Below are 25,760 nucleotides of genomic sequence, written 5' to 3'. Positions count from 1 at the left end.
TGCCTGCCTCTCTGCCTACTTGTGATCTCTGTCTGTCAAGTAAACAAACAAAAAATTAAAACAAAAAAAAAAATAAAAAGCCAACCGTAGGGGCGCATGGGGGACTCAGTGGGTTAAGCCTCTGCCTTCAGCTCAGGTCATGATCTCAGGGTCCTGGGATCAAGTCCCACATTGGGCTCTTGGCTCAGCAGGGAGCCTGATTCCCCCTCTCTGCCGGCTTCTCTGCCTGCTTGTGATCTCTGTCAAATAAATTTAAAAAATCTTAAGAAAAGAAAAGGCCAACTGTAGGGGAGCCTGGGTGGCTCAGTAGTTGGGCATCTGCCTTGTGCTCAGGTCATGGTCCTGGGATCCTGGGATTGAGTCCCCCCCCCCACATTGGGCTCCCTGCTCAGCAGGAAGCCTGCTTCTCCCTCTCCCACTCCCCCGCTTGTGTTCCCTCTCTTGCTGTGTGTTTTTATGTCAAATACATAAATAAAATATTAAAAAAAAAAAAGAAAGGCAAACTGTTGCTGGGTCAGTGGACCTCCAAGGATGCAGGAGGACAAGGGGAGGGAGGACAGGAAGCTGAATGGCTGGAGCTGGGAGCCACATCCTGGGTGAGGGGAGTCTGTGGTCTCAGCTGGGACCTTTGTCTGTTCTCTTCCTGGACATCGTTTCCAAGAGAAAACAAACACACCCTCCCCTGTTACCCAGCACAGTTCTACCTTCCCCTGGTTCTTTATGCTCATTATCTATCCCTGCCTTATTGAAAAAATGAAAGCATTCTTTCATTAGACATCGGGAAAGGGGGCGTCTGGGTGGCTCAGTGGGTTACAGCCTTTGCCTTCAGCTCAGGTCATGATCTCAGGGTCCTGGGATGGAGCCCTGCATGGAGCACACACACACACACCCCCCGCCCCCCGTGCGCAGCATTGGGGCTCTCTGCTAAGCAGGGAGCCTGCTTCCCTTCCTCTCTTTCTGCCTACTTGTGATCTTTAAAATAGAAAAGAAAGAAAAAAAAATAGACATCAGGAAAGGAGCTTGACAGAGAAGGCCAAAGAGAAGGTAAGGATCACAGGGTGTGGCGAAGAGGTGTAGTGGTGGTGTAGTTTTGGAATACAGGTGAGGTTTGGTGGGGTGAAGTCTGGAGCTGATGACCAAGAAAGAATTCTTGATCTGTCTTTGGTGCAAAATGGTGGTTTTATGAAAGCACAGGGACGGGACGCGTGGGCAGAAAGAGCTGCTGCCCCAGGGTGGTGAGGGGTGGCTGGTTTTATACTTGGGAATTGGGGGTGGGTAAGGAAAAAGAATTTTCGTATGCTAAAGAGGACCTACCAGATACTGGAGGCCTTGCTATTGGTCAAGCTAAGGTTGTTTTTCCCTCTAGTAAGACATTAACTTTAAGGCAGTTGGGAGCTTCCTGGAGGAATGTCACGCAGGAGTGGGGGAGGGAGGAGGTTGCTGGGTGTCTGCCTGTGCCTTGTCGTCAGTTAGCCTTCTGCTCCCTCCTCCGCCAGATTCCCTCTTGCTGTTAGCAAAGTATTGATATATTTTTTTTTAAAGATTTTATTTATTTATTTGACAGACAGAGATCACAAGTAGGCAGAGAGGCAGGCAGAGAAAGATCGGGAAACAGGCTCCCTGCTCAGCAGAGAGCCCAATGTGGGGCTCGATCCGAGGACCCTGAGATCATGACCTGAGCCGAAGGCAGGGGCTTAAAACCCACTGAGCCACCCAGGCGCCCCTAGCAAAGTATTGATATTAAGGCAGCTGAGTTCATAGAGGAATGTCACTCGGCCTGTTTCAAGGACCTATCAATGGCCCACGGAAAGTAAGGAAATTTAATAGTTTTTCTTCTGCCTTTGTTTTCCACATCACTAAACTACTTACAGCCCGTTGACAAGTCCCTGAGACAGGCAGAGTCTGACCGTCCTCAAGGAATACACAACCACCTTAAGGTATTTATCAATGGGCTGCAAGTTTGTTTGTTTGTTTTTTTTAAGATTTTATTTATTTATTTGACAGAGCGAGATCACAAGTAGGCAGAGAGGCAGACAGAGAGAGAGGGGGAAGCAGGCTCCCTGCTGAGCAGAGAGCCCGATGCTGGGCTCCATCCCAGGACCCTGGGATCATGACTGGAGCCGAAGGCAGAGGCTTTAACCCATTGAGCCACCCAGGTGCCCCTGGGCTGCAAGTTTTTTTTTTTTTTTTTTAAGAACACAATGAATCGCTTTTATTTCGGTATGCATCCACATCTCAGCATTTAGTGGTCCTGAACAGAAAAGTGGAAAAATGCAGCAATTTGCCAGGAAGTCAAGCCCACCAATTTCGGGGATCTGCTGTGCACACTGAGTTCTTTCTTAATCCCTGCTGAGGACCGTGAGAAGCAGCAGCACCAAAACCAAAGTATGCACCGAATTCAAGGTTCTTTTTTGTTCCAGTTGTCAGATTCCAAACTAGACCCCAGTGGATTGTAAGATGACCACATGAGAGCCCTGTTTAAAACTTCTTCAATTTTTGAAAGCAAAAGCAATTACAGGAAAAGAAAACAATTCATTCAGAGGGATCGTGTGTGCTTACAAGTGTCTTCTGTGGCCTTTCTCCAAGTTTAACCACCAAGCACTTTGAGAGCTGGCAGGTCTGAGTACCCCTGGTGACTGTTCTTTTCACTTTATCAAAACCTGAGCTAAAAAACCACATCAGCTGACGACGGCGGCAGCAGAGGGTGGCAGGGCTGAGGCTGCAAGTTTTAAGGAAATTTAATTTTACCTAAACATCTTTAGCCTTTGTTCTCATCTTGGAAGCAGCCAGTCATAAAAGGCTGTGTGATTCCACTAACCTGTCTTGTAAGAGGTGATTCTATGGAAACCCCCCCACCCCTTTTGCATGGCAGCTGTTTCCCCATTTGCCCCTCCCCCAAGTCCCAGGCAAGCTCTAATTTAATTTCTGTCTCTACATTTATCTGTTCTTCTGTTGATGGACATTAGGTTGTTTCCATTATTTTCTAGTGAAAATAATGCTACTATGATCATTTGTGTACAAAATTTTGTTCCAACACATGTTTTCAGTTCTCTGGGCTATATACCCAGAAGTGGAATTGCTGGGTCATGTGGATAGTCTAACTTTTTGAAGAACTGTCAAAGTGTTTTTTCACATTTTTCACAACTATTTTATGTTCCCATCAGCAAGCTTGAGTACTTTCCTCTCCCATTACTCTCAGGGACTTTTAAAGGAGTCTTCTTTAAAACCCTTCTTTAATTTAAGTTAAAGTTAAAGTAGACTTACAGGATCCTGGTTGGGGATAGGGGTTCAGTCAGGCTAGGATTGCCCTTTGCCCTTAGCAAAGGCTTAAGGTGGGGGTAGTTGAGTCCCTAGAGGAGAGTCACTCTGCCTGTTTTAAGGGCTTGTCAGTAGGTAAGGAAATTTAATAATTTTTCTTCTGCTTCTGTTTCCCACATCAACATGACCCAGAAATTGGTGTCCCCTCTTTATTTCTATTCTTTTGTAAAGTTGTCTTGGGCACGGGAGAGCCACCTAAATCACCAGGACAGCTGCTAATCTTAAGATTTCTGTGTGAGTTTCCTCCTCATTGGTCTAATGTGATCCTCTCCACATCCCTGGTGTCACCTCTTCCGGCCACGAGAACTCCACTGTGAGCCGGCTGAAACCCATAACTGACTGAATTGAAACTCAACTAGGCACCCTTTCCAAGGAAGTTGGCTGTGAAGGCTGCATGTGTTGGAATGTCGCTTAGGCCATGATGTAATTCTATCTTTACTGTTTTCTGTCAGTGTCCTGTAACTACTTAAGCTACAAAACTGGATACTTTCCTCTTGAAAAACTTTTTTTTTTTTAAGTTGAAAACCTTTTCTAGTGTTTTCCATGGGTTAAAAACAGCGGGTTCTTTGTGGCCTTCACTAGCCAAGCTGCGATGCAGCCTTCACAGTAAAGCAAACTCGGTCCATACATCAGCACCCATCATAGAATAGAATGCAATGGTTACGGGTGCCTGGGTGACTCAGTTGTTAAGTGTCTGCCTTCGGCTCAGGTCATGATCCTAGAACCGAGGTCCTAGAACTGAGCCCCACATTGGGCTCCCTGCTTGGCGGGAAACCTGCTTCTCCCTCTCCCACTCCCCCCTGCTGTATTCCCTCTCTCACTGCGTCTCTCTGTGTCAAATAAATAAAAATAAAATCTTAGAATGCAGTGGCGAAGCTGGGGAGCAGGCGGGACGGCAGGGGTAGAGGTGGGCAGGCCTTCATCCTACAGGGCGTTTATGGCAGGTGGTGATCACAGCAGTTTCATTTGAGGGATCCCTTGGGTCACTTTGGCACTAGGAATCTCTGACAAATCCTGCATGTGGGACTCCACCCAGGAGTTGGGAATTGGAGGTCAAGGGTCGGGGGATGGGAGTTGGGTCTGAGTGGTGCACATTGGGGGATGGTTTTCTTGGTAATGGACCTTCTCTCATCAGTCCCCAAGGACACTCCACTGGGATGCCTATTTAACCCACTGGAAACAATTCAGATTACAAAATTTAAGAAGGGTACTGCATGGCCTCAGTAGGATCTAGCAGTTAGGTCTCTTCTGCAGGAAACGGGGCAAATAGATGGAGGTAGCCTAGGTCCTTCCAGACCTTTGGGGTTCTAAATCAGGACCCAGACCTAAATACCTCTTGCAGAATGTGTTTGGTCATAACCAGACTAGTAAACTCCTTCCTGATCTAAACAGGCCTCTTCTGAATAAACCCAGATCGGAGGAAACACAGGCCATCCCTGACAAAGGGGATGCTGCCTCTCATTGTTCTCCTGTTAGATGTAGGGCTTCTCTCTCATTCATTTCCCGGGTTAATGGCTATAATTGGAAACAGCTGTCTGTTAGTTTACCCCAGGATGGGGGCTTTAAGGAATATTCCCGGGGCACCTGGGTGGCTCAGTCAGTTAAGCGTCTGCCTTTGGCTCAGGTCATGATCCCAAGGTCCTGGGACTGAGCCCCATGTCAGGCTCTCTGCCTATCAGGGAGCCTGCTTCTCCCTCTACCTCTGCTGCTCCCCCTGTTTGTGCTCTCCCTCTCTCTAATTAATAAAGAAAATCTTTATTTATTTATTTATTTATTTTTTAGATTTTATTTATTTATTTGACAGAGAGAGATCACAAGTAGGCAGAGAGGCAGGCAGAGAGAGAGAGGAGGAAGCAGGCTCCCCACTGAGCAGAGAGCCCCATCCCAGGACCCTGAGATCATGACCTGAGCCGAAGGCAGCGGCTTAACCCACTGAGCCACCCAGGCGCCCCTAAAATCTTTTTTTTTTTTTTAAAGGAATATTTTCAAGCAGCTGTCAAAACCCTTTGTTCTGGAATAATTCTGTGTTCCCCAGCCAGATGTGGACTGCCTATTCCTTCTTTTTGGCAGGAAAATATGGCATCTGCTCCTCTCTTAAGCTGATCGCCTCTAGAACTCGGAACCCTTTCTCTGCCTCTGGCCATACTTTGCCTCTTCAGTCTCCCTTTTCCCTTCTTGTTTCTGCACCGCCTTGGGTGCAGCCTGTCTAAGTGGCTTCTAGACCGTCCTCAGTGTCTTTGCCACCTTTGGCTCCTCCTCCTCCCAGGAGCAGAGAGCATACTCTGGATTTAACACAGCGCACCTCAATTTCTCCACCAGTATCTCAGGTAAAAATTAACAATGGGGAGCAAACTCACGGCTTTTAAAAGCGAATCCAGGTGGAACAGAGTTCGGTATTTAAACTAATTTAAGTTTTTGGTTTAATTAAGGTAGCCCTGTCTTTTAGAGTTATCAGCATTAAATGTGAAACTTTCATTTTACCAAGAATTGAAGGTCAGATAAGCTTGTGTTATCTCTGTTGCAATTTTATTTTTTTAAAGATTTTATTTATTTGAGAGAGACCGAGCTCAAGTAGGCAGAGTGGCAGGCAGAGGGAGAGGAAATGCAGTCTCCCGGGTGAGCAAAGAGCCCGATGGGCTGCTGGAATGGGGGAGTGGTACTTATTACGTCCCACATCGGCAACTGATCAAGGATGGGGTCCTCTTCACCATCCACTCTCTCCTCTCTAAAGTCCTCCGCTCTTCTTTGGGGATAAGCCCAGGGGTGTAGAGGGAAAGCGGGAACTTTTCATCAGGACTGCGCCAGAGAGTGCAGTCCCCCAGCTCTCTGGGCGGGAGAGTGGGGCAGGACCCCAGCTCCAACCAAACCCCTACCCAACAACAGTAGGCGGGGCTCACAGAATGGACGCCCATGCGCAGTTTAGGAAGGCCGCAGCGCCTGCCCTTGCCACGGACTCCCAACCTCTCAAATTTCCCGGGCGCTCCGCCCCCCAACCGCTCGCCCTGTAGTTGCCAAGGCGTCGCGCCGGAAGTGACCTCATGGCGGTGGCGTGGAGACGCGGGGCGCTTCCGGCCGCCGCTGTGGGGGTGGGTTGTGGAGAAGACCCTCAGCCTCCGGGTCTTCTCCTGTTTCGGGGTGGACTTGGCGAGGTGTGCGGAGGAGGCGGCGGCCAGACGGCGTGGAGGTGGGAGCGAGGCGGCGACTGGGCTGTGGGTGCTTGCGGGAGGGGGCTTCCGGGGTTGCTAGGCGGGTTTGCTTTTAGGCTTCGGGGTTCCAGGCCTTGTAGACTTTTATCAAGGCCGGCGCGAGCTGGGGACCGGGTCCTAGGGGTTGCGTCAGGGGGTATGGTTTGAGGTGGGAGACTGAGGGCAGCAGTTCTAAATGAACCGGGAATCGTGTGAATTCACATGAGTGAGGCATGAGCGGCCTAGGCTCTTGGTTTCGCCTCGTTGATGGCCGCTACAGCTCGCCCACTGTTTGCTCCCTGCCTCAATGTCCTTTTGCACAATGGAATAGGGTGGCATGGAAAACCTCGGGTGCCCCAGCCATGACCGATAGCCTGAGGACGGAGGTGAACTCGGGTCTGAAAGGGAAGGTGGTTGAGAAATTAAGGATACCTGCCAGGGCGCAGCTTCTTGATTATTTTCAGCTGTAGGTTTATGTCTGAGCTTCTCCAAGTGTTCTTTGTGTGCTGTTGATTGAATTTATCAGTAGTTGGCTTGTTGAGCGGTTCAAGTGTTGTGGTGTGCAAGGCGTAGCCCTCGCCTGCTTGGCCAGTTTTCAGTGACTCTCCCAATTCCAGAGCTAGGAGAAATCCTTAACAACTCTCCTATGGTTACTGATGAGAAATCAGAATGGTTTTTGTTCTCTTCCCTAGCCAGTTTAAACTGATTTCAGTCTCCTGTCAAATAGAGGTGTTTCTACCACATCAGAACATAAATGACTGTCTCTGAGCAGGTTAGTATTTCAGCTGGAAACCTCAGGTGGATTCTAGGCTTTTTTTTTTTTTTAAATGATGGCAGATTAGGTGTACGGAGTTCAAAATTCCTGTTGGTTTCTCTGTATGAAATGAAGATGGTTACAAACATAACTTTTTGATTACTGAGAATTTCTTTGGTGGAGCTTCCTTGTGGGGGTGGGGCTGTGGGACTAGCAAAGTGTGATTCAAACTTTTTTTGACCTGGGACCCATGGTTAGGTACATTTACATTATGACTTAATGTGCTCCCAGCATAGGCAGAGTACACACACACAGAGCCCAAAAGTTTACCCTTTCTGCATATGATTCCCTTTGACACTTTGTTTCATTAAAAGAAAAAAAGTTGATTGCAACTCACTAAATTGACTATATGTCTGACTGCTAAAGACCCATAGTTTGAAAAACAATGGACTAGAAAATGTTTAAGATATTTGTAACTCCTGAGATGTTGTAATTAACGCAAAGTGGGAAATGTGTCTTTTCCCTGTCCTTTATAGGCAGAGGAGCAAGGGTACTAGAGTTATAAATTCGGTCAGAACAACAGGACAGGACATTCAAATTGGTATCTCAAAGGAATGTAGTGATAGTGTGTCAGAATTTTAGCAAGGCGTTTGGTAAGTCTTTTTATGAGGACCTGGTGGGTGAGATAGGGGAAGTTGCTAGAGTGGGGTAAAATTAGATGGAATCCTGGTTTTGAGCATCAGTGTCTGGAGGGGTTTGATTTATGGATACAACTTACAGTTGGGATTCTGGTGAGTTGAGGCTGCATCACTTTCTTTATATACAGTATGTATTTAAAGCTTTATCTGGAAAGTGTGCTTCTTAGATTTGTTGCCTTTATGAAGTGAAGAGAGAAAATATCATCTGGTTAATCTCAAGATTTGTCCAGTGCAGTTTAATGAAATGGAAGGGTCATATACGTGTGAAAAATTTCAGTTGGGTCCAAAAAATGCAGTTATACCAGTTAATGAAGGTAGAGATGTGACTTAAGGGCTCGAGTAGAGTCTCAGTCATCTAAATCAGTCACATGGTTAGAGCCGACGTGCCCTACAGTAGTAGATAACATTAGGCGAATGTAGAATCTAGAAGAAAGGAAGGTTGACCCCAGCACTGGCTGACTCCGTCCTGGAGTATTGGGTGTATGTCTGGGTACTCTACAAAAATAAATTAACTTGGGGGTAGAAGTTAAAAAGGATTTGGAATTCGTCAAATTTTCAAAAATAATTTTTGTGTGTGTGTGAAGATACGTTGGAGTTGCTTTGGCATGAATGATTCTTTTTCCCTTGTTACTCGGGTCTTAAAACATTTTTTAGTGTTCAGAACATTAGAAAATCTATGTATCTCTTACACGTTAAGTTGGCATTTGAAATTTTTCATCATGAATTTAAGTAGTTTTAATAGTTTAGGATGTAATTTTCGATGTGTAAATATTGACTTTTAAAAAATAAATACAAAGGGCGCCTTGGTGGCTCAGTTGGTTAAGCGTCTGCCTTTTTCTGCCTTCTTCGACTCAGGTCGTGATCCCAGGGTCCTGGGATGGAGCCCTGTATTGGGCTCCCTGCCTCCCTGCTTCTCCCTTTCCCTCTTCTCCTCCCCCTGCTTGTGCTTGTGCCCTCTTTATCTCTGTCAAGTAAAAAATAAAGTCTCTAGATAAAAAAATAAAAAATACAAAGTTATCTAAATACACAATTTGATATTTTTATTTTATTTTTTAAAGTAGCTCCATACCCAGTTGTGGGGCTTGAACTCACAACCCCCAGATCAAGAGCCAGATGCTCTACTGACTGAGTAAGCCAGGAGCCCCTTGATGTTTTAAAAATGTACAAATAACTTTTTTTTTTTAAAGATTTTATTTATTTATTTGACAGAGATCACAAGTAGGCAGAGAGGCAGGCAGAGAGGGAGAGAGGAGGAAGCAAGCTCCCTTTTGAGCAGAGAGCCCGATAGCGGGGTTCGGTCCCAGGACCCTGGGATCATGACCTGAGCCAAAGGCAGAGGCTTTAACCCTCTGAGCCACCCAGGCGCCCCCAAATAACCTTTTCTATATTAAAAAAAACTCTTCTAAGATATGTATAAATGGTGTATTTACTTGAGTTTTGGATATTAAACCAATCTTATGTTCCTGGAATGAACCCCACTTAGTCATGGTGTATATATTTTTTATATGTTGCTGAATTTAGTTTGCTAAAATTTTGTTAAGGATTTTCATGTCTGTGCTCATGAGGGATGTTGAGGTTTTCTTATGATGTCTTTAGCTTTAGTATCAGAGTGATAGTACCTTCATAACAGTGGTGAAATGTTACTTTCTCTTTTTGTTTCCTGAAAGAGTTTGTGTAGCATTTTTTTATTTTTCTATATGTGTGGTAGAATTTACTAGTGGACTCTTCGGGGCCTGGGCTTTTTTTTTTTTTTTTTAAGATTTTATTTATTTGACAGAGCACAAGTAAGCAGAGTGGCAAGCAGAGCAAGAGAGAAAAGCAGGCTGTCTGCCGAGCAGGGTGCCCGATGCAGGGCTTCATCCCAGAACCCTGGAATCGTGACCCCTGAGGTGAAGGCAGCCGCTTAACCAGCTGAGTCACCCAGGTGCCCTTTTAAAAAAAAGATTTTATTTATTTATTTGACAGACAGGGAACACAAGCAGGGGGAGCAGCAGGCAGAGGGAGAGAGAGAAGCAGGCTCCCTGTGGAGCATGGGGCCTGATGTGGGGCCCAATCCTAGGACCGTGGGATCACGATCTGAGCCGAAGGTAGATGCTCAACCAACTGAGCCATTCAGGAGCCCCATTTAAAAAAAGAAAATTAATTAATTAATTTGAGAGAGAGAAAGTAGATGCATAGGGGAAGGGGCCAAGGGAGAGGGAGAGAGAATATCAGTCCGACTCCTCACTGAGCAGAGAGCTGGAAGGGCCCCATCCCTGGACTCTGAAATCATGACTTGAGCTGAAATCAAGAGCCAGAGGCTTAAATGAGCTACCCAGGCGACCCACTTTTTCTTTGTTTTTTTTTTTTTAAGATTTTATTTATTTGGCAGAGAGAACAAGCAGGGGGAGCAGCAGGCAGAGGCTCCCCGCTGAGCGGGGAGCCCAATGCGGGGCTCGATCCCAGGCCCCTGGGATCATGACCTGATCTGCAGACAGACTCTTAACTGACTGAGCCACCCAGGTACCCCCCGCTTCTTTTTTAAGTTCATTTGTTATTTTTTTTTTTTTTAAAGATTTTATTTATTTATTTGACAGAGAGAGATCACAAGTAGGCAGAGAGGCAGGCAGAGAGAGAGAGGAGGAAGCAGGCTCCCTGCTGAGCAGAGAGCCCGATGCGGGACTCGATCCCAGGACCCCGAGATCATGACCCGAGCCGAAGGCAGCGGCTTAACCCACTGAGCCAACCCCTACACCCAGCATGGGGCTCAAGCTCAGGACCTCGAGATCGAGAGTCATATGCTCTACCCACTGACCCAGCCAGGCACCCCGCTAATTAAGTTTCTCTGCTTGATACAGGTCCATCCAGATTTTCTATTCTTGAGTCATTTTTGGTAATTTGTATTATTCTGGGGATTTGTCTGTTTCATAGTTTTCCTTTTTCTTTTCTTTTTTTATTTTTTAAAGATTCATTTATTTTAGAGAGTGTGAGAGTGCAGGAGTGGGAGAGGGAGAGAGAATCTCAAGTGGACTCCACGCTAGCTCACAACCCCAGCCAAAAGGGAGTCCAGGAGTCCAAGGCTTAACCGACTGAGCCATTGAGGCACTCCAAGTGTGGCTGTGTTCTGATTCACCTTAATTGGTAGTGGGGCCTCTTTGGCCCACGGTCTGTAGTTTTCAGACTCATGTCTGAAAACATACTACTTTAGGAGTAATAAATTTAAGGTTAAAATATTTTATTGATAATCCAATTGTGTGGGCTGTTTAGGTTTATAAAAGAGTAGGGAAATTGATTCCCTTGCTTGCATATCTTCGTGTACCCCTAAAGATGTGTGTGTTTCAGTTGAAGATTGGAACTTCATTTCCAAGATGTAGAGAATTTGTTTTTGTAGTTGCATTTTTGTTGTTTTGTTTGGGTGAGAATGGAGGTGGCCCTCATACTATGATTTTCTAGGGCCTTAACTCAAGTCCCTTATCCAGTCAATATTTCCACTAAAAGGAGACATTTGAAATAAAATTTAATAATAGAATATGTTCTATAATATATATATGATATATATCATCTCTGTTCTCAGAACACATCCTTAATGTGGAAAAAGAGGTAGTTTAGCATTTGAACAAATAGTCCATAATACTCTATGACTTCCTGTGTAATATGGCCAGAATAATGGGTACGTTTGTTCCCCACAAAGACAAATACAGAAATGTTTAACTCTTTATTCTTGATAGCCCCCCAAACTGGAAATAACCCAACTGTCTATCAGCAGTAGGATGAGGGGCGCCTGGGTGGCTCAGTGGGTTAAGCCTCTGCCTTTGGCTTGGGTCATGATCTCAGGGTCCTGGGTTTGAGCCCTGCATTGGGTCAGCAGGGAGCCTGCTCCCCCCAGCTCCCTGCCGCCTCCCTCTCTGCCTACATGTGATCTCTCTCTCAAACAAATAAAATCTTAAAAAACAACCAACAACAGTAGGATGGGTTTATACATTGAAGTATAGTTACAGAATACTATGTAGCCATGAGAAAGAATGAACTATTGCTACATGCAACAACAAGGATGAATTTCACAGGTAAATATTGAGCAAAAGAAGCCAAACATTTAATTAATTTATTTATTAAAAGATTTTATTTATTTATTTGACAGAGATCACAAGTAGGCTCAGAGGCAGGTAGACAGAGAAAGGCAGAAGCAGGCTCCCCGTTGAGCAGAGAGCCCGATGTGGGGCTCCATCCCAGGACCCTGTGATCGTGACCCTGAGCCGAAGGCAGAGGCTTTAACCCACTGAGCCACCCAGGTGCCTCTAAGCCAAACATTTTTTTTTTAAGATTTTATTTATTTATCAGAGAGAGGAAGAGAGCGAGCACAGGCAGGCAGAGTGGCAGCAGAGGCAGAGGGAGAAGCAGGCTCCTTGCTGAGCAAGGAGCCCGATGTGTGACTCGATCCCAGGACGCTGGGATCATGACCTGAGCCGAAGGCAGCTGCTTAACCAACTGAGTCACCCAGGTGTCCCGTAAGCCAAACATTTTAAAAGAAAACCTTTATGATCCCATATACGTGAAGTTCAAAAACTGGGATCGAGCCCCGCATCAGGTGCCCTGCTCAGTGGGGAGTCGCTTCTCCCTCTCCACTCCCCCTGCTAGTGTTCTTCCTCTCGCTGTTTCTCTCTCTTGGTCAAATAAATAAAAAAAAAATCTTTTTTTTTTTTTAAGGATTTAATTTATTTGGCGGAGAGAGACACAGCAAGAGAGGGAACACCAGCAGGGGGAGAGGGAGGAGTAGGCTTCCCGCTGAGCATGGAGCGGAATGTGGGACTTGATCCCAGGACCGTGGGATCATGACCTGAACCGAAGGAAAAAGCTTAACGGCTGAGTCATCCAGGCACCCCCAAATAAATAAAATCTTTTTTAAAAAAATTGTCTTTTGATTTAGGTGGTAGTTATATAGGTGAATTAGTATGCAATAATTCATTCATCTGTACGCTTATAATATGTAGACTTTATAGTATACCTTGATGGAAAGGTAGAATGTGAAAGGCATCAAAGGCTGGTCTCCTTGTGGCTCCTAAATCTCCTGCTTCAGCTGTTGCTCTTCTTTTAACATAAAGGTGTTAGCCCTATAATTGATGAAGGCTCTTTCCTTAGTGTGTTCATCTGATTAGGAACCCAGATGGTGACACTTGTTTTAGATTCACGGTTTTCAGTTAATAGAGGAATTTTCTTTCTTTCTTCTTCTTCTTCTTCTTCTTTTTTTTTTTTTTTAGATTTTGTTTATTTATTTGACAGATATCACAAGTAGGCAAAGAAGCAGGCAGGGAGAGGGGAGGAAGCAGGCTCCCTGCTGAGCAGAGAGCCCAATGAGGGGTTCCATCCCAGGACCCTGGGATCATGACCTGAGCTGAAGGCCGAGTCTTTAACCCACTGAGCCACCGAGGCACCTAATAGAGGAATTTTCTTTATAGAATAAACCTTTTTGATGAGTTTTGAATAATGCATTAATGTTGTATTTTACATAGAGGGAAGTTTGTTACATGTTGAGTACTTTTTTTTTTTTTAAAGATTTTATTTATTTATTTGACAGAGATCACAAGTAGGCAGAGAGAGGAAGGTAAGCAGGCTCCCCGCTGAGCAGAGTGCCCAATGCAGGGCTGGTCCTAGGACCCTGGGATCATGACCTGAGCCTGAGCCGAAGGCTGAGGCTTTAACCCACTCAGCCACCCAGGTGCCCTGAGTAGATACTTTTTAAAAAGTTTCTATTGTAGAACTGGCAATCCACATGTTGAAACTATTAAAAATTCTGCTCAGTTATTAACAGTATAAACCTGGACGTACAACATCAGTGTCTTTTTTTAAATAAAGATTTTATTTACTTATTTGACAGAGATCACAAGTAGGCAGAGAGGCAGCCAGAGAGAGAGAGGGGGAAGCAGGCTCCCTGCTCAGCAGAGAGCCCGATGTGGGACTCGATTCCAGGACCCCAAGATCATGACCTAAGCCGAAGGCAGAGGCACAACCCACTGAGCCACCCAGGCACCCAACATCAGTGTCTTTTTAAATTCTAGTTGACATACAATTTTATATTTGTTTCAGGTGTACAGCACCATGATTTGATAATTCTGTACATCACACTATGCACACCATGATAAGTATATGAACCATCTGTCACTGTACACTGTTACAATATTACTATGATTATCCTTGCTTTAAGATTTTATTTATTTGACAGAAAGAGGGAGAAGCAGGCCCCTGTTGAGCAGGGATCCTGATGTGGGGCTCAATCCCAGGACCCTGGGACCATGACCTGAGCCAAAGGCAGACACTTAACTATTGAGCCACCCAGGCGTCCCCATTGTTACAATATTATTGACTATATTTCCTGTGCTATACTTTTCATTCGTTACTTACTTTGTAAGTGGAATTGTGTACCTCTTAATCACCTTCACTTATTTTGCCTATCCCAACTCCTGCCCCTTTGGCAGCCACCAGTTCTCTGATTCTTTTTCTGTTTGTTATTTGTTTTGTTTTTTTAGATTCTACATGCAAGTGAAGTCATATGATACTTGTCTCTATCAGACTTACTTCATTTAGCAGAATAGCCTCTTGTCACAAATGGCAAGTTCACATGCATTTTGACGGCTGAATAATATTCCAGGGTTTGTGGCGTACATTGCATCTTACATCTTCATCTCTCAGTGTGCACTTAGGTTCATTTCCATTTTTTTTTAAAGATTTTATTTATTTATTTGACAGAGAGAGATCACAAGTAGGCAGAGAGGCAGGCAGAGAGAGAGAGGAGGAAGCAGGCTCCCCACTGAGCAGAGAGCCCGACGCGGAACTCGATCCCAGGACCCTGAGATCATGACCCGAGCCGAAGGCAGCTGCTTAACCCACTGAGCCACCCAGGCACCCAGTTCATTTCCATTTCTTGGCTATTGTAAATAATGCTGGAACAAATATAGGGGTGCATGTGTCTTTCCTTTTTTTAAGTATTTTATTTATTTATTTGGCAGACATTGAGAAAGGGAAGACAAGCAGGGGGAGAGGGAGAAGCAGGCTTCCTAATGAACAGGGAGCCTGTAATGGGGCTGGATCCCAGAACCCTGGGATCATGACCTGAGCAGAAGGCAGATGCTTAACAACTGAGCCACCCAGGTACCCCCCCCTTTTTTTTAAGATTTTATTTATGTATTTTGAGAGAGAGCATGAGCAGGGGAGGGTCAGAGGGAGAAGTATGCTTCCTACTGAGCAGGGATCCTGATGTGGGGCTTGATTCTAGGACCTTGGGACTATGACTTGCTCCAGAGACAGATGCTTAGCTGACTGAGACACTCAGGTGCCCTGCGTATATCTTTTTAAGTTAATGTTTTCATTTCTTTGGGTAAGTATCTTGTAGTGGAGTTATTGGATTGTATAGTATTTATTTTTTTTATCTTTTAATATTTTATTTTTGCATGTGCACATGTGTGCGTGTGAAAAGAACAAATGTGTGTGCACATGAGCATTGGAGAGGGGCAGAGGGATAAGCAGACTCCCCGCTGAGCAGGGAGACTCCATGCTAGGACGCCAGCAGTTGCTTAACCAACTGAGTCACCCAGTCACCCCCTGATTGTAGTTTTGATTTGTATTTCCCTTATATTTTGATTAGTGATGTCTCATGTGTTGGCCATCTGTGTCTTCTTTGGAAAAATGTCTGTTCAGGCCCTTTGGTCATCTTGAATCAGATTATTTGTATTTGTTGTGTAAGTTCTTTATAAATTTTGGATATTAAACCTTTATTGGATATATCATGTGCAGTCATATTTTCCCAGTAGTAAGTTGCCTTTTTCTTTTGTTGGTTTCCTTTCCTGTGCAGAAGCTTTTTATTTTGGTTCAACATAAGTGCCTTTTTTTTTTTTTTTAAGAGAGAGAGAGAAAGCACACACATATGCAGGGAGGGGCAGAGGGAGAGGGACAAGCACACTCCTTGCTGAGCATGGAAGATGTCACAGGGCTCCATCCCAGGACTCTAAGATTGTTACCCAGCCAAAGTCACGCTTAACCAGATGAGCTACCTAGGCACCCTTTATCATTAGTCTTGAAGATACATGTTGAATGAGGAAGAAGTAAAAGTCTTTTTCACATCTGATTAATTTCTGGTATTCAAAAAAATTCTTGTTATTATGGCTTTCTTCATCTATCTAATAAAGGCATCAGAGTAGGATTATGATGGAGTATAAGTGATAGGAAGTGAAATTCATACTTTTGTGATATTAAGTAGACAAAGTCTTGTGAGGACATTGGAAATAAGCCTAAAGTGTATTTTTTGCCTTTTACCATCATCAGTGTTGTGGAAATTGTGTTGTATTGGAAATTTACCTGATTTCCTAATTTCTTATATTGTTAATTGTAGCAGCTGAGTTATGGGTATATGGGGCTCATTATGCTATTCTGTCTACATTTGTATATGTTTGAAATTTTTCAAAAAATTTAAAAAAGAGTCTTGTGATTGAGTCTGCTAATGCATTATTTTCTGTTCTGTCAGCGTAGTTTTCTGATACTGCTTAGTTGGATCACTGGAAAACAACCTGAGTTTTCTCTTTAGGTTTTTGTGTTTCTGATGGGTCATACTCTTCCCCTGACAAGAGTGTTTTTTTATTTTTCCTTCATTAGACTCTATATTTTATGTAGGTATGTTTCTTCTTTTTTTATTATTTATTTTTTTTGAGAGAGAGCAAGTGAGCAGGACCAAGGGTGGGTGTGTGGAGACACCACACTGAGCGCAGAGCCCCCATGTGGAGCTCAGTCTCACTACCACAAGATCATGTCCTGAGCCCAAACCCAGAATCAGGAGCTTAACTGACTGACTCAGGCGCCCCTCATGTAGGTATATTTCTGAATTTGGTATTTGAAACCAGCTTGAAATGCTATTTTTTATTTTTCATGGAGAACACTAAGCAATATTTCATTTTGTACTTAATACTGTATATTTATATTCATGTGCTATCTTCTGACTTCCTTCTGTGTGTAGGGCAGTGTTAGATTCCATATCTTATATAGGATTTTGCATAAAGGGTGTTATGATTTTAGAACCATTTCCAAGAAGGGCCACAACATTTAGATATAAATAGATATAAATAGATCTAGATTTTCAGCGATTAACTTCTGTCAGATTTATTATGTGTAATTCAGTCATTGATTAGATAAATATTTTGAGTTTTTTCTCATTGTAAGCACTCTGTTGGCTGAACAAGACTAGGTTTCTTGCCCTCATGAAGCTTACATTTTAGTGGGGTGATAGAACATAAACCAAAAAGATAATTCATTTAGTGATGGATTTTGAGATCATAACCGAAGGTGAGGTGTTGAAGAGCGATGGGGAGTAGTGACATTAGATTAGGGTAGCCAGGGAAGGCCTCTTTGGGGAATGGTGACATTTTAGATATCATAAAGACAAGATAGAATTAGCTTTTCATAGAGTTTTGTTGTAGCGTCTTTTATTCCTTCTTGTCGTTGAGTAGCATTCTGTTGTATAATACCATGACTTGTTTATCTCTTCTCCTTGTTCCCAGTTTTCCTGCTCTTATGAATAAAGCTGCTGCTTACATTTGTGTACAAGTTCTTTTGTGAATATGTTTTCGTTTTTCTTAGGTAAATCCTAGGGATGAAATTTTGGGTCATAAGCATGTGTTCAATATTAAAAGAAACCTCTAAACTCTTTTCCAGAGTTGTATCATTTTACATGGTCAGCAGTGTAAGGGGGGGTTCCGGTTGCTCCACGTCATCACCCATTTGGTGTAACCTACCAGCCCTTTTTAATTTTAAGCCATTGTAGTGGGTGTAAATGGTATCTTACAGTGTTTTTGCCAACTTAATGGTTTTTTATTGTTGTAAAATACATATAAAAGTTACCATTTTGGGGGCACCTGGGTGGCTCAGTGGGTTAAGCCTCTGCTTTCAGCTCAGGTCATGATCTCAGGGTCCTGGGATCGAGCCCCAAGTTGGGCTTCCTGCCCAGTAGGAAGCCTGCTTCTCCCTCTCCCATTCTCCCTCCTTGTGTTCCCTCTCTCGCTGTGTCTCCCTCTGTCAAATACATAAGTAAAATCTTAAAAAAATATGTTACCATTTTTAGGGGCACCTGGGTGGCTCAGTGGGTTAAGCCTCTGCCTTCAGCTCAGGTCATGATCTCAGGGTCCTGGGATCGAGCCCCACATCGGGCTCTCTGCTCAGCAGGGAGCCTGCTTCTCCCTCTGTCTCTGCTTGCCTCTCTGACTACTTGTGATCTCTGTCTGTCAAATAAATAAATACATCTTTAAAAAAAAAAAGTTAACCATTTTTAAGTGTATAGTTCATGGCATTGAGTCCACTCAAGTTGTTGTGCGACCATCACCACCACCCATCTCTAGAGATTTTTCATGCTCTCCCAAACTGAAATTCTGCACCCATTAAACAATAATTTACCATTCCCTGTTCCCGCAGCTGTGGCAGCCACCTTCTACTCTCCGTCTCTGATTGAATAGTCTCTTGTGATAAGTAGTCTCTTGACTATAGGGACCTCATGCAAGTGGAATCATACACAATTTGTATTTTCGTGTCTGACTTATTTCACTTCTCATAATGTCAGGATTCATCTGTGCTGTAACATATGGTCAGAACTCCTTTTTAAGACTGACTGATATTCCACTGTATGTGTTTACCACATTTTGTTTTTCCATTCAACCATCGTGGACATTGGAGTTGTTGCATTGTGTTTTAGTTTGCATTGCCTTGATAATTAATGATGTTGAGCAGCCCTCCCTGTGTTTATTGGTCATTCAGATAACCTCTTTTGCTCATTTTATTTTTTTTAAATTTTTTAAAAGATTTTATTTATTTGACACACAGAGAGGGGTCATGAGTAGGCAGAGATGCACGCAGCGGGGGAGGGGGAAGCAGGCTCCCAAAGGCAGAGAGGCTTAACCCACTGAGCCACCCAGGCGCCCCGGATATAAATCCTTTATCAGATGTATCAATTGTGAATTTTTTCTTCTTGACTTGCTCAACCCATTTTTTCCCCCTCTTGCTTTGGGGTGATAAGAGGGCAGAAGTTTCTTTTTGCTTCTTGAAGTACTTCACTTGGCTGCCTGGGAGGTAGTCTCCATTGAGGTAATTTTGGGATGTGGCTTGGTAATGTGGAATACCTTCCTAAATATTTTATTACATTACTGTTATTTTGTTATTTATTTATTATTTATTTACTTACTTTTTAGTTGGGGGAGAGGGTCTCGCAGTGGGGGGCTCAGTCTTACAACACTGAGATCATGACCAGAGCTGAAATCAAGGGATGCTTAACTGACTGAGTCACCCAGGTGTCCCCTTGATGAGTAAACCTCTAGATTTTGATGAAATCAAATTCATCAGATCTTTTTCTTTTATGATTAGTACTTATTTGTGTTTTCTCTAAGAAAGCTCTCTCCTCTAAGGCCACTGAGATACTCCAATTTTTGTTTTTGTAGTAGCTTTAGTTTTATCTTTTATGTTTAGTTTGTTTCAAATTGATTTTTTGTATCTGGTGTGGGATAGGAATAGGAGGTTATTTTTCCTCATATGTCTAGTTCTAGCACCATTTTATTTTTAAGATTTTTATTTTTTTTGACAGGGAGACCCAGGGAACAGAGAGAGAGGGAATGCAAGTAGGGGGAATGAGAGAGGGGGAAGCAGGCTTCCCTGCTGAGTAAAGATCCCAATGCTGGGCTCGATCCCAGGACTCTGGGATCATGACCTGAGCCAAAGGCAGCCCATCACCACTGAGTCACCCAGGCACCCTTCTCGCACCATTGGTTGAAAAATACTTGGATTTCTTCATTGATTTATCTTGGTGCTTTGATCAGTAGTCCATGTGGGTCTGTGTCTGGATACTCTTCTGGTCCATGGATCTATTTGCTTATCCTTGCACCAACACCATATTGATTTCTTTCTTTTTTAAGATTTTATTTATTTGTTAGGGCGTGGGTCAGGGAGAGGGACAAGCAGACTGTATTGAGCACAGAGCCCAACTTGGGGCTCAACCTCTTGACACAGAGATCCTGACCTCAGCTAAAACCAAGAGTTAGCTGCCCAGCTTACTGAGTCACCCAGGTGCCCCAACACCTCACTGGTTTCTCTAGCTTTATAGTATATCTTGAAATAAGGTGGTATAAAACATCGTCGCCTTGTTTTATATTTTCATGATTATTTTGGCTAGTCTAAGTATTTTGCATTTCCATATACAGTTTATTTTATTTTATTTTTAAAAAGATTTTATTTATTCATTTGACAGAGATACAGCAAGAGAGGGAACACAAGCAGGGGTAGTGGGAGAGGGAGAAGCAGGTTTCTCCCCAAGCAGGAGCCTGATGTGGGGCTCGATCCCAGAACCCTGGGATCATGACCTGAGCCGAAGGCAGAGGCTTAACCCACTGAGCCACCCAGGTGCCCCTCCAGCTGGGATTTTTACTGATATCTGTGTTTGATCCCTAGATCATTTTGGGGAGAATTGACATTATCTCTTCATTTATTTACATCTTTTAATTCTTCTCTGGGGTCTTTTATAGTTTTCATTATAGCGTTCTGCACATTTTTCATTAGATTTATTCCTAAGTACTTGATGTTTTTAAATACTATTATAAATGATATTTTAAAATGTCATTTTCAGGGCATCTCCATGGCTCAGTTGGTTGGCTTTCTGCCTTCAGCTTCTGTCATGGTCCCTGGGTCCTGGGTTTGAATGTTGCATAGGACTTCCTGCTCGGGATCACAACCTGGGCCAAAGGCAACATTGCACTGGGTAGAACATACAGTACAGTGTTGAATAGAAGTGGAAATGGTGAAAGTGGACATCCTTGCCTTGTCTTAGTCTTGTGGAGTAAAGAAGTCATTATTTCACCATTAATATGATGTTAGCTGGAATTGTTTTGTAGATGACACTACCCTCCCCTTTTTGGTATCACAAGTGGATGTTGAATTTTGTCAGATTATCTTTCTGCATTGTGTGTGTGTGTGTGTGTTTTAAAAGAAACATATTTTTTTTTTAAGATTTTATTTATTCACTTGACAGGCAGAGATCACAAGCAGGCAGAGAGGCAGGCAGAGAGAGGAAGGGAAGCAGGCTCCCCACCAAGCAGAGAGCCTGATGTGGGGCTCGATCCCAGGACCCTGAGACTGTGACCTGAGCCGAAGGCAGAGGCTCCAACCCACTGAGCCACCCAGGAGCCCCTGTTTTTTGTTTCTTGTTTTTTGTTTTTAGATTTTATTTGAGCGAGATGGAGAGTGAGAGAGCATAAGCAGAGGGAGTGGCAGAGGGAGAGGGGGAAGCATACTCCTCACTGAGCAGGGAGCCTGATGTGGGGCTCTATCCCAGGACCCTGGGATCATGACCTGAACAAGGCAGATGCTTAACCGACTGAGCCACTCAGGCTCCCCTATTTATTTATTTATTTAAGATTTTATTTTTAAGTAATCTCCGCACCTAATGTGGGGCTTGAACTCAAAACCCTGAGATTGAGAGTTGCATGCTCTACTGACTGAGCCAGCCAGGCACCCGTATGTTTCCGCATTTATTGATTTTATACATGATTTCCTCATTTATTTTGTTAACGTGGTAGAAGACATTGATTTTATGTATTTATTTATTTATTTATTTGACAGAGACACAGTGAGAGAGGGAACACAAGCAGGGGGAGTGAGAGAGGGAGAAGAAGTAGGCTTCCCGCTAAGCAGGGAGTCCAGTGCAGTGCTCAGTCCCAGCACCCTGGGGTCGTAACCTGAGCCAAAGGCGGACGCTTAGCTACCAAGCCACCCAGGCACCTGGCATGGATTTTTTTGGTTAAACTTTTTATTTGAGATACTTGTAGATTTGTATGCACTTGTAAGGAATAATACAGAAAGATTCCATATACCCATCCTAGTTTTTCTCATTGATAACATCTTCAAAAACTGTAATACAGTGTCCCTACCAAGATGCTGACATTGATGTGGTGCAGATACAGAATATTCCCATTACTATAAGGATCCCTGGTGTTGTCCCTTTTATAGCCATCCTCATTTCCCTCCTGCCTCACACCCTTCCTAAACCCTGGGAACCACTCATCTCCATGTCTGTAGTTTGTAGTTTTAAGAATGTCGACATAGATTGAATCCTGCAGAATGTAACTTTTTAACTTTTTCTCCATGGTATGGAGGTACCAGTTTGTTTAACCATTCACCCCATTGAAGGTCATCTGGGTTTCTAGTTTGGGGCTATTTTTGTGAACTTGACTTCCTTTCTCTGGGATAAATGACCAGTAGTGCAGTTGCTCAGTCATGTAATGGTTGCACGTTCATGTTTTTTGTTTTGTTTTGTTTATAGATGGCTGAATTGTTTACCAAAATGGCCACATCATTTTATAGTCTCATCAGCAGTGTTTGAGGAATCCAGTTTTTCCACTTTGTTTCCAGGACTTGGTGGTGTCACTGTTTGTTTATTTTAGCTATTCTGGCGGGTGTGTAGTGATCTCCACGGGAGGAGTTTTAATTTGCCTTTCCCTAATGGTTAATGATGTTGAACATTTTTTCATGTCCTTGCTTGGTGTCTGTTTGTCTTCTTGTGTTTTTTGACCTTTTTAAAAATTGGATTGTTTGGGTTTTTTTAACTACTGGATTTTGAGAGTTCTTTATACTAGATATTCTTTGTCTTTTTTAGATATGTGGTTTGCAAATATTTTTTCTCAGCCTGTAGTTTTTGTTTTTATCTTCCTACCAGGGTCTTTACAGAACAAAAGTTTTTAGTTTACAAGAACTCCAGTTTGTGTTTTTATTGATTATGCTTTTGGTATCTAAGAATCTTTTGCCTCACCCTAGATCTTGAAGGTTTCTCTTATGTTTTCCCTAAAAGTTTTATTGGTTGACATACCAATAGTCTATAATCATTAGTCTATAATCATTTTTAGTAAATGTGTAAATTATGACACTTAAGTCAAAGTTTATTTTTACTGATGAATATCCATTTGCTCCAACACCATTTGTAAAAGCTGTGTCATCTTTGTTGAATTACTTTTGCACTTTGTCAGAGTCAGTTCAGGGTTTTTTTTTGTGTGGGTCTATTTTTGGGTTTTCTCTTCTATTCCATTGATTTATATATCTGTCCTCCTACCTGTACCGTGTAGTCTTGATTACTATAGCTATAAAATAAGTCTTGAAATTGAATAGACTGATTCCTCCCATTTTCTTGTCAGAATTGATTTAGCTATAAAATAGTTGCATAGTTTGTATGATTTGATGTCTAGGTAAATTTTATCTTTACTATTTATTCTTTAAAGCATTTATAAAATTCAGTGTTCTTTTTATTCACTAATATGCATGCTTCTACTAAAAAAAGTAAAATTTTTTTCAATTCCAGTATAGTTAACATACAGGGTTATACTAGTTTGAGGTATACAATACAACATAGTGATTCATCAATTCTATGCATAGAGCTCATCAAGAGGAGTGTACTCTTGATCCTTCACCTGTGTCACCCATCTCCCACCCACTTCCTATTTGGCAACTGTTTGTTCTCTATAGTTAAGAGTCTATTTTTAATCTGATCTCTTCCCCCCCTCCACTCTGCTTTCCTTGTTTGTTTTGTTTTTTAAATTGCATATATGATTGAAATCATATGGTAATTGTCTTTCTCTGACTGGCTTGTCTTTTTTTTTCTTTAAGATTTTATTTATTTATTAGCAAGAGAGAGCAATGGGGTGGGGAGGGCAGAGCGAGAGGGACAAGCAGACTCCCTGCTGAACAAGGAGCCAGACAGGGGCCTCAGTGTCAGAACTTTGGGATCGTGACCTGAGCTGAAGGCAGACTTAAATATCTAAGCCACCCAGGTGCCCCATGACTGGTTTATTTTGTTTAGCATTATACATTCTAGCTCCATCCATGTTGTTGCAAATGGCATGATTTCGGTTTTTTGTGTGTGTGTGGCCAAGTAATATTCTGTGTGTGTGTGTGTGTGTGTGTGTGTGTGTGTAACCCATACCTACTCTTTGAGTAGTGCAATTACTGTATCATAGATAGGTTAGTTCTGTTTTTAATTTTTTGACGAACCTCCGTGCTGTTTTCCACAGTGGCTACACCAGTTTGCATTCCTGTCAAAAGTTTTACTTTATTTTATTTATTTATCTATTTATTTATTTAAAGATTTTATTTATTTATTTAACAGAGAGAAAGTGCACAGCAGGAGAAGCAGTAGGCAGAGGGAGAGGGAGAAGCAAGCTTGTCTAATAGGGGGGCCCATGCAGGTCTTGATCCCAGGACGCCAGGATCATGACCTGAGCTGAAGGCAGACGCTTAATGACTTAGCCACCCAGGTGCCCCAAAGGTTTTATTTTTTATACTTTACTACTTCAGTTAAGGATGTGACAGAATATGCAGTATTTTTTCTTTTTTCCTTTTTTTTTTTTTATAAGATTTATGTGTTAGGGCACCTGGGTCACTCAGTCATTTAAGCATCTGCTTTTGGCTCAGGTCATGATGATCCCAGAACTGGGATCAAGCCCTGTCTCAGGCTCCCTGCTCAGTGGGGAGTCTGCTTCTCCCTCTCCCTCTCCCTCTGCCCTACCCCCCAGTCATGCGTGCGTGTGCGTGCCTCCCCAAATCTTTAAAATAATAAGAAGATTTATGTATTAGCGTGCATGCACACAGAAAGGGGGGCCAGGCGGGGAGAGATAGAGGAGGAAGGAAAGAATCCCAAGCAGACTGAATGCAGGGTCCTATCTCATGACCCTGGGTTCTATCCCACAATCTGAGCCAAAAATCAAGAGTCAGAAGCCTAATGGACTGAGCCCAGGTGCCCCCAGAATATGTATTATTAAGGTTCAGATCCTGACATAATATTTGCTGAATTTAATGAAAGGTTTTTCTGTTTCTCAAGATTTGCATGACTCCGGGGGTTGGGAGAAGGGGGGTAGGGTTATGGACATTGGGGAGGGTATGTGCTTTGGGGTAAATTGGAAGAGGAGATGAACCATGAGAGACTATGGACTCTGAAAAACAATCTGAGGGGTTTGAAGTGGTGGGGGGGTGGGAGGTTGGGGTACCAGGTGGTGGGTATTATAGAGGGCACAGCTTGCATGGAGCACTGGGTGTGGTGAAAAAATAATGAATACTGTTTTTCTGAAAATAAATAAATTGGAAAAAAAAAAAAAAGATTTGCATGACTCCTTCTCTCTACAGTGGTCTTACATCAGAAACATGGCTACAGATTGGCTGGGCAGTATTGTGTCCATCAACTGCGGAGATAGCCTGGGTGTCTATCAGGGAAGAGTGTCAGCCGTGGATCAGATCAGCCAGACCATTTCTCTCACCCGGCCTTTTCACAATGGAGTGAAGTGCCTCGTGCCAGAAGTCACCTTCAGGTGAGTGTCCTGACTGATTTCTTCAAATCTAGTCTGGTGGTCTGTGGAGCTTGAATCTAGGTCTAGTTGCCGACATTCTTCTCTTGGATAGGGCTGCTTTTCAGTAGTGTCTTGTCAGGGGTGAGATTTTGCAGTCTTAACCTTCATAGTCTAGCTGTTGTTTCAGTATAGACTTTGTGTGGTAATTAGCTTTCAGCTACGAATCAGGGTTTGTGAAACCTTTTTCTTAGCTCTGTCAAGCCCTCAATATTCTTATTTAAATGGGTCAAATTTGGAATAAGCTTTCTGTTTTCTTTGGCTTTTGTTATTTGTGTTTTCTTATATCTAAGGCCTTTACTGATCTTCCCACCCCCCACATTAATGTATCTTTCTTTGTAGATTTGTGTCTTAATTTATCTCTAGAAGCACACTGTCACCAATAGCTGATGTCCTTAGTTACAGGAACATGTGTTTTTTAGTGTTTGTC

At 43.1% G+C, this 25,760-nt stretch overlaps 1 protein-coding gene across 1 annotated transcript in view; it reads left to right on the top strand.

The window, feature by feature from the left end:
* The first annotated feature begins 6,375 nt into the window (after positions 1–6,375).
* Positions 6,376–25,760, top strand: part of EDC3 (enhancer of mRNA decapping 3) — a 60,963-nt gene continuing 41,578 nt past the window's right edge. The window contains exons 1-2 of the mRNA XM_044230592.1: positions 6,376–6,502; positions 25,113–25,294. Coding sequence (XP_044086527.1) covers positions 25,131–25,294 — 164 coding nt within the window. The 5' untranslated portion in view covers positions 6,376–6,502; positions 25,113–25,130. The remainder of the gene's footprint in view (positions 6,503–25,112; positions 25,295–25,760) is intronic.

Source organism: Neovison vison, chromosome 13 (genome assembly GCF_020171115.1).
Source record: "Neovison vison isolate M4711 chromosome 13, ASM_NN_V1, whole genome shotgun sequence".
Classification (NCBI taxonomy): Eukaryota; Metazoa; Chordata; class Mammalia; order Carnivora; family Mustelidae; genus Neogale; species Neogale vison.
The sequence above is the reverse complement of the archived record's forward strand: the minus strand, read 5'-3'. Positions and strand labels throughout refer to the sequence as shown.